At 37.0% G+C, this 9,943-nt stretch overlaps 1 protein-coding gene across 1 annotated transcript; it reads right to left on the reverse strand.

The window, feature by feature from the left end:
• Window positions 1-514: 514 nt before the first annotated feature.
• LOC7494336 (uncharacterized) lies at window positions 515-2,817 on the reverse strand. The gene has a single exon (XM_002305614.4). The coding sequence runs from the start codon at window positions 2,464-2,466 to the stop codon at window positions 739-741; it is 1,728 nt and encodes a 575-aa protein (XP_002305650.1). The 5' UTR covers window positions 2,467-2,817; the 3' UTR covers window positions 515-738.
• Between the last annotated feature and the right edge of the window lie 7,126 nt (window positions 2,818-9,943).

Raw genomic sequence — 9,943 nt, forward strand, 5'->3', positions numbered from 1 at the left:
GTCTACTTTCCTTGCTATCAACAAAGTTTTGCTAGCCAAAATTATGTCTGCATACCCTACGATTGTCAAGTCCCTTTACTGTTAAGACATGAGACCAACCTCACCATGTCTGCTTGATAATTCAGCTATCCAAATTGATACAAGTCAACAGTTCTGCAACCCAAACTGTCTCATGCAGTTAAGGTGTTGTCATCTGCGGTAAAGAGGTAACCTGGACGCATTTTACTGCATATGATACTGATTTTCTTAGCACAATCTCAAAGCAATAGACAAGGTCTTTTAATATGAAAGTTCCATAACAAGAGGAAATGGATGGGAAAAGACAAAAGCAAACAAGTCAAGAGACTCATGTACTCACATGCCTCTCTGGGTTTCTTGGCATTCCCATGTGCTTCATCACAAATGCGTACAAAAATATTTTTTTGTGCAGATAGCAATTGTATATCTTAAATAACTGTAATTGCTTTCTGTTTCGATAGTTTATTCAACTAACAGAAAATCAACAATGCCAGAATTTCTATAACAGCTTTTTATAAGATATGTATCTGCTTATGGTTACAAATTCAATAGAAAGCTGCTCTAAAGCTGATTTTGCAGATGGGAAAAATTAATAAAGAAGTAAAAAAGAAGAAGAAAGAAACAGAGAGAAAGACTCATGTGTGAGATTAAGAAACAAAAAGAAGAAGAAAACTTTGAAACCACTCTTTTACATATACAGTGAAAGAAAGAGAATTGCAATCAAGAATGCCAGATTCCATTTAACATACTACGGAATCTATTTGTAGATAGCTTCCTGACAAGTCTTTTAGCATCAGAAACTTCAGCTTCTGCAAGTTTTTCTATGTTCTTCAAATAACCAGAATTGGCAATCTTTTTTCTTCCACTATTGCAACTTGTTAAGGACAATAATATAGAGATCAAGAACTTTTTGCTACCTGAATTTGTCTCTTCTTGGTCAAGCAATTGAAGAAGAAAACCCACATTGCGATCGTCCTGCACGAATATTTTACGATTTTTAGGCACTGAGACCAGGCTGTTGAGTGCCACAGCTGCCATTTCTCTAACTTCAAATGATTTTGCATCAAGAAATTTTACAAACTCTGACATAAATCCAGCATCTCCCATTGCCTTTTTAGTCTCCTCTGATGTTCCAGAGAGCCTAAATGCTGCTTTCAGTGCCAATTCCTGAACCAAAACATCTCCATTCCGAAGGAAGAAAAGAAGCTGATCCATAAATCCATAACTCATCAACACACTGATATAACTAGCTGAAGAGAAACATAGATTCTCAATTGCCCTTAATGCCATCTCTCTAGATTTTGAAGAACACGCGATTTTCGGATCAAAAACGCGTACTAATGCCCGAATTCCGCCTTCTTTGACCACCGATTGCCTCACTGATTCGTCTCCAGATGCAATATTTTGAAGGAATTCAATGGAACTTATCTGCACACCTTCATCTTTTGATCTTGCCAGCTTGATAAATGTGGAAACTGCACCTTCTTCAATCATAAATCTCTTTATTTCATCAACACCAACAAGATTTCTCAATACCCCACAAGCAGGGCTAATAAGTTCTGCTGTGGAATCAACACTAGCACATATTTTCAATAAAGCTGTAACACCACCATATGCTGAAACTGACCAGGCATTATCAGAATTCTGGGTCAATTTTTGCAAACTTCTTGCAGCACCCTCCTTGCTTATTTCACTGCGACTCTCCAAAACCCTGATCAAAGGCCCTATAATCCCAGCTCCAATCAAAATAGACTTGTAAGAATCAAAACCCGAAATCACTGCCACAACTTTTACAGCATCTTGTTGAAGTTCCATTTCCATTGAATCAAGAAGACTAACCAATATATTCACTAAGTCACCAACTTCAACAATTATCTTCACATACTTCTCATCTTCAACAACAACATCATACAAATTGACCAAAGCTTGTCTCTTCATTTCTAAGTCACCAATTTTCATTCTTGTCAACAGATCTCTAACGTAAAACCTCATATCATCCTTGCAAGCATTGACTCCAGGTCTAGACACAACAATGGCAAAACCCTGACTCAAAATACCTGCAGTACAAATCCCAGATAGATTCTTTACATGTCTATCAAACTTTGCAACCATTACATCCAAATCACTCTGCATCAAGAGCTTGCCGCTGTATGAAAGATCCACACATCTCCTAGCAAGATCATAGCAGTCACTAGCAGAGGCTAAGACAGCAGACACCATGCCTGAAAGTATTGGATTCTGGCTTGAATCACAATCCTCTATGGCAATTAAGCTTGAGTTTAGCTCTTCTAGCTTGTTTCTAATTAGTTGCCATTTCACTGCAAAAACTTTAATTGGAAGAGAGTAGGAGATCAAAGAAGAAATAACCTCAATAGCTTGCCTGAGACTGCGCTTTGGTGGTGAAGATTCTTGAAAGATCTGGTGTTGTTTTGGATTTTCTTGTCCCATGTTTTTGTTTATCAATGATCTTGCAAAAACCCCATTCAGTATCTATCTAGAGAAGGGAATCTAAGCAGTGAAGTTTTTCATAAACAGAGCCAGATAGAGAGAGAGAGAGAGAGAGAGAGACCGCCTCTGCATATCTATCCATCATGTTATCTATCTAACTGTGCTTATCTCCTGGCTTCTGTTAAGAAGCTGAACCTGAATTGTGTTCTGGTGGATGCTTGCAAGACTGACATTAGTATTCGAAGGGCATTCTTGTCATTTTGAATGAATTAGCAGCAGTGGTGGGTTTTGGGAAGGGACAGACAGGAAGTGGGAAGTTTACATCTACAAGAAAGGATGTACTTGTAATGTTTTCAGTTCTTCATTGTCTTAACCTACGCGGAAATACATATAATATAGTGTGGTAAATGCAAAATAATAATAAATCACACATTGTATTTCTTAATTATTCTTTTCTTGTACTTTATAGTAGAAGTTATTAATCACTTGACAGTTACTTTCATCATACCATGCTATATGAGCTTAGCAAATGTGTTTATTGGCATTATTATACATTCTATTGTCCTTCAATTTGGAGAGTTAGGTTATTAATTGATAACACTATCAAAAACATGATGACTTGCTATATTGTTTTATTAATTGTGTGTTTGTTATTGTGATGGGGTAATATTAAAATAATTTTTATTTATTTTTAATATGAGCATATCATTATTATTGAAAAGCATCAAAAAAAATTGATGTTTTTTCAAGTTAAATATATTTTTAAAACGCATCGAAAAACAAAAACATATCGAAAAACAGCTCCTAATGTAAAAATAAAGGATTTGGAGTTGAGATTTTTCCAAAAATAAATTCATTTTAGTATTATTCTGGCTTGCTTCTCCCAAATCTCATTCATAAATTAGGAGAGGAGCTACTGTACTTCTCGAACATACTACTCTCTTAGAGTGAAGAGATAACAAAAGGAATAGACAAAGCTGAGAGATTAGGGGCCTTGATAGAAAACAAAACCCTTTTGGACCACTCTCCGAGTATGGACACCCCTTTCGAGTTTCGATTAGGTGAAAAAAAGAAAAAGAGTAGCTCTCATTCCTCTCGGCATGGAGATGACAAAAACCCCCCACCCCACCACGTGAAGCCCTGTGGAGGATGCCTTGAGGTAGCAGTCACCTTTCCAACAGGAAGTGGAGATGAACCTACAAATCAATACAGCCATTGAGAGAAAGGTGGTAGATAGTATCTCTTTTATAATCTTTTGTGTGAGTGAAAGATGGTGAGAGGAGCTAAAGAAAAAGGCCAAAAGCTACTCTGGTCCAAAACAATTTGCTAAAGGAAGCACAAAGTATATTGCCCTTTTATGCAAATTAACTCGAGGGATAAGCTCTGGAGGGATTTATGGGAATTGTTCTAAGAACACAAGATGATCATGCGTATTAAAAAACCAGGAAGATGACAAACGAGATTTAACAAAAAACAAATGACCCATGATGTCTAATGTTGTGCTAATTCTGTCTTAATGCATATGACAAAATTATCCATTATTCTGCTTGTCACGGATCCATTGTTAATTTCATGTTAACTTTAGGATATATATATTTATGCAGAATGTCTTGGATGGATTGGTTTTGATTTTTGGCTAATGTGCTTGTGATTAGTTCTAATAGTCACTGTGAAAAGGTTTTTTACATGTGTGGAAGAAGGCCATGATCTTTCTGATTGTATTCAGAATTGAACTTTCTGTATGTAGGCCAATGTGCTGGCTGAGTGACTCCATCAGAAAATGTTTGTTACCCTCGTCAAATCAATTTCACAGTATAATTTGACCTGCACATGCCAGGGACCCCAAATTACTTTTTAGTATATGATTGGTATTGTACTGGCTTCTGTTTTTTAAAATATTTTTCAAATTATTTTTCATTTTAAAAAGCATTAATTTGGTGTTTTTCGAAGAGTTTTTCGATGATCTTGATACGTTGATGACAAAACATTAATAAAAATATATTATATTAATGTATTTTTATTTCCAAGACACTTTTGAAAAATATCATGCACCACATTACTAACATATATTAATCCAATCCGTAAATCTGTATTTACATTAATGTATTTATGCTTCTACTTGTCAGTTTTAAGTGTCTTTAAGTTTTTTAGAAATCAAAAGGATCGTAGGATGATCATGCCTAGTGATGCTCAATTTTTTTTGTTGGTTGTAAGATGGGTATAATTTATTGTTGGACATAGTAGGGCTGGTGTGTGCCTAGCTAGCATGAGCCCCGGAAGCAATGGTGTTTTTGTTGATCAATGCACTGTTGCAATGTTAGGTGCAAATGGGATTTGTGTGCAAAAGCAAGGAGTGCTATCTTTAGACAGAACTTGGAGTAGAAAAGAAGTGAAATTCAAGACACAAACAAGCATAGCTACAATATACCTTGGCTTTGAAGAGAAAGATACATACATCAATTTTTTTCCATGTTCATCTACATTAGGGATAAGAGACAAAATGACCAAAATAATGAGAGTAAAGATTGCTTGATGGGGATATATAGATTTGGTGTCCCAATACCTGTTACAACATGTTCACCATCATTTCAACTATGTGATATTGAAGTGAAATGCAATTAGGAATTGTAAATTAATCTCTCAAGATTTTCAACAATTAAACAGGACAATATCTTAGAGACAAACTCCTTGATCAAGGAGGATACAATGTATAAAGCATTCTTTAAGCTTCCTGGTTGCCTATAAACAAAATGTACGTTGGTGGTCGAGTGTTGAGATACGTGTTTGGTATTGTGATACAAGATATTTTTTAAAATATTTTTTGCTTGAAAATACATTAAGATAATTATTTTTTTATTTTTGACATCAGTATATCAAAACCATTAAAAAAACTAAAAAACATAAATTTAATGTTTTTTCAAGAAAAATACATTTTTAAGAAGCACCCGAAATTAAAAGCAGATGTACTTTTAAATAGATGCTTAAGCTCAATGTTAAGATTTGAAAATCTATGAGTTTGGACGTTTGATCTGATATACTAAATTAAAGTGTGAAAATGACCTTCCCAACAAAATAATATAGCCCTAATCTTTTCTTTGGACCCCTTATCTTTGACTAAAAATCTTTAAGCTTACAAATGGGGCGGAGCCAACACTTTAAAAAGTCCAGTGTTTATATTAAATGGTCTATCACCTAACTAGTCATTCATGCCACAGCCATTGAATAAGAATAATTAACACATTTCTTCTTTTTTTTCTCTCTTTTTAATTGTAAGAATGTGTAGAAAAGTCAATGTCAAAGCAAAGCAAAAGGAACACACAATGTGTTTTTGTGATCTCAGGTTCAAGCCCCGTGGTTGTTCATATGATGGTTACTGGAGGCTTACATGGTCGTTAACTTCAAGGCTCGTGGGATTAGTCGAGGTGCGCGCAAGCTGCCCCGAACACCCACGTTAAACTAAAAAAAAGAACACACAATGTGGTTTGTTCTAGCAAATCACCAACTAAAACAAGTTTTCATGAACATACTGTGCCTTTCCAAAGAGGATAGGTTTCAGTTTTTCAGCTCTATGTTTCCTCATTTTCACACACAAATCAAGCATGGCTTCTAACTACGAAAAGCTTGAGGCTTATCCAAGTTCGTGGTCTGCAAATCTGTCTCGTGATGATGAACATTTTAGAGCTCCATCAGCTTTCACTATTTTTACTATGAATTATGAGAAAAATTGATGGAGTTGGAGTGGCTTGTTTCTTACAACTTACCCAGCAAGAAAATGATGTGTCCTGAAGGCATCGAGCATGGAAATGAATCTTGGCCTAAAGAATGATATGGTTATCATTAGGTTCTTATTTGAAGGAGACAGCTTACCAAAATGTTAATGGCTGAAAAGAGTTCCATAAGAGAGTCAATTAGAGCACGAGATTCTAATTAATACAGCAAGATCAAGTTTTAATTTGTTCAGAAGTCTTGTGTTCATTCTACAGTAGCTCACAGGTTGCATGACTTGGTTTAAGTGTGTGTGACTTGGTTTAATGCCGTGGATAACGGTTTTTTAAAAGTATTTTTTAATTAAAAATATATTAAAATAATATTTTTTTAGATGTTTTTTTTCATCAACACACCAAAACTATAAAAAAAAAACTTAAAAAATATTAATTCAATATTTTTCAAGCAAAATATTATTTGAAAAACATTTTAAATATGTATTTGTTTATGAGGAGCATTGTGCATAACATTACGTAAAAAAACATGAAATTCAAGATGAATCGCGCGGTGCACCTCGTAAGCAAACAAACACGAATACGAGTGTCTAATTAAATCATCAAAGAAGTAGTCAAATATGCATCTGCAAACAAGCAATTTTCAATGAGCAGGGAGTCGAAAAGAATCCGAACTTCTATATCGAATGCACTAAACTACAATCAACATGCTGCTGCACATCTTAATTTATCGAGGATGGTGAGGCAAATGTTCTTCAATTGAGCTCCAATCCAAAATCAAGGACAAAAAGTGGACAAGCCAAGATCTTCTAGGAGTGGAATGAAATTGGACTCCACCTTGTATGGGAAGATCCATCTTGGTGGGCCATAGTTCACAGAAACAAGGTGACTGGACCCCACCCATAAGAAAATTATGAATCATGAATGGTAAAAAGTAAAAAAGGTAAGCACTTCTCTTTTGTAGCAGTGGAAATCTTAGAAGCAACTCAAAAATGCAAACGGTCATGATGACTTCTTCTTGAAGTCCCAAGAGGAAACCTGTGAATTCACAGTGATCAAAGCGATGGGTTCCTCAAGGAACTAGCTTTTAAGACAATTGATGTAGGGTACAGCTGTGAAGTCACTAGGGGTCCGTGACAGACAATGCTCCAAAGTCCAAGCATTTATCATCCCAACGAGAGTGTGCACCAGTGAGGCGAAGGAATCTGCTAATCTGGCTGTGGCCTGCAAACTCCGGCCCATCTTAGTAAGGAAGCCCTTAAATCTATAGCCATTTCAAAACCCAATTTCTGGCTTGAATTTGAAGCTAGGAAGGAAACTGGAAACCACGCTTCAGGACATAGGAACAAGGCAAGAGTGCCTGCTTTTGAGTTTTTGTATACCAGTTCTCGCTTGCTAACTCGGCCTTGATGGGCTTGTTAAGCCAGGACTATTGTAGAAAACTCTCGTACACAAATATGATATGTTCGAGAAATGCTCGCATTATTTGTTGAGTTTCCCTCCCTGATGCCAAGCAGATTCCTCTTTGCGTACTCCTTCAGAAGTTAATTTGTTTCTTCAGTTTCAAATGACAAGGAAAAACCTAACCTAACTTGGCAGGATATTCCATGACTTGGGACCTAAAAAAAGCTGGATTTCAACAAAAAAATAAAAAGAGAAATAACTATTAATAAACCCCCGTAAAAACCTGGATTGACCTACAACCAAGTAAACCTGGAAAAAACTTGTCAAAACCCAGTCTAACCAGTTCACTCTTTTCCTTTTCTTTTTTTTTTCAAAGGGTAGACCTCAGAAATTTACTGCAGAAATGCTGTGCTCAGTCATGGAAACCACTAAGAAGTCATCATTCCTTTAGAAAATAAAACTGACACGAAATGATATCGAAGCTTTCAGGAAGCTGTGAATCCGAAACATTAAAGGCTAAAAGCCAAGGCCTATAATTTACAGCATGAAAAATATTCTTGCAAGTTTTACTGGGACATGTAGAGTGTGTTTGGTATTGTGGTAGCGGTTGCGGTTGTGGTTTAAAAAAAATTGTTTTATAAAAAGTACTTTTAGTTGAGGTTGGTTTGAAAAAATAGATGTTTGGTTAAAACTGTGGTTGAAATTGAGGTTGAAGAAAAAGTAGTTTAATGTGTTTGGTTAAAAAATGCTTTTCAAATTGAGATTATAAAATAATTAAAAAAGACATATATTAATATTGATGATTTTTAATTGAAATATTAACGATTTAATTACTGCTATTACATCATGAAATAAACAATACTTTATATAAAGTATTTTTATTGTCAGATTAAACTATGTTCAATTTCATCATGTATGAAATCTATTCAATAAGGACTACAGTTTCCATGGTTTCCTGAGCGTGCAACAACATAAGGTAAAATATCATCAGGAATAAAATTGGAATTGCGATCAAATTCTGCAAATGTTACGCCACCATACGATCTCCTGCAAATGTAATTATTTAGTGCCATTGAATCATGTGAAACATTAGTTTTTCAAATAAAACACAATATTGAGAAAAAATTTTAGATTTTTTTTATTTTACTGGGTCACATCCGATTCAATGCATTTAGGTTTGGGTCGGACCGGTTCGATGCATTTAGGTTCGGGTCCGGCCCATTAACAATGGAGTTGATCTCCACTGTTCACGTGAACAGTGGAGACATGGAGAAGTGCAGAACAAGGAGAAGGAGAAGGAGAAGGAGAAGGGGAAGGGGCGGCGGCCCTTGGCGGTGGTGAGGGAGCCGCGCTCCACTGTTCTACAACGTGAACAGTGGAGACTCCACTGTTCACGTTGCAGAACAGTGGAGACATGGTGCAGAAGAAGAAGAAGAAGGAGGAGGAGGAGGAGGAGGAGGAGGAGGGGAAGGAGAAGGAGAAGGGGCGGCGGCCCTAGGCGGTGGTGAAGGAGCTGCGCTCCACTGTTCTTCAACGTGAACAGTGGAGTCTCCACTGTTCACGTTGCAGAACAGTGGAGACATGGTGCAGAAGAAGAAGAAGAAGGAGAAGGAGAAGGAGAAGAAGGAGAAGGAGAAGAAGGAGGGGAAGGGGAAGGGTTGGTTATTTCTCTGCTGCAAGGCGCGCCATTGTTAGTGTTGTAACACAGTTGTAACAAAAGCAGCCCCAAGCTGCTTTGGAGAAGGAGAAGGAGAAGGGGAAGGGCTGATTATGCCTCTGCTGCAAGGCGTGCCATTGTTTACTGTGTTGTAACACAGTTGCAACAAAAGCAGCTCCAAGCTGCTTCGATCGTTGCTGCGTTGCAAACGCAATAAAAGGCGGGGTCCATGAACAGTAAATCCCGTTTTTTTGGTAACCAAACATGCAGGAGCTGCGTTTCGCTTCAAGCGAAACGCAGCCGCTGCAGCGTAAACAAACGCTCTCGTAATAGGGTGGGTCTAAAATGCCTTCGTTTTGGGCGAGTGCTGATCTAGGCCACCGGATTTGCTTACAAAATCAGAAACGGTGGCGTAGGGTGCACAAGACAATCAGGCACTGTGCCTGTGCCAAAATACATGCACTGTAGCAACCCCTATAGTTTGGACCCAAGAATTTTTGTGCAGTGTTGGTAAGAGAACCTGTAAGGCAAGGAATGGAATAAGTTTGGCACGGAAAGCTACCCCGTTCTGCAAGTCCAAGTCCCAAATTCATAGGAAAGAATAGCTATCAGTTGATGCGAATGAATAGGCCAGAGAGCTCAAAAAGGTTTTGGAGTCGTTTAAAAAGTATGCAATGATGTAGAGACACGAGCAACA

This window comes from Populus trichocarpa, chromosome 4, assembly GCF_000002775.5.
Source record: "Populus trichocarpa isolate Nisqually-1 chromosome 4, P.trichocarpa_v4.1, whole genome shotgun sequence".
Classification (NCBI taxonomy): Eukaryota; Viridiplantae; Streptophyta; class Magnoliopsida; order Malpighiales; family Salicaceae; genus Populus; species Populus trichocarpa.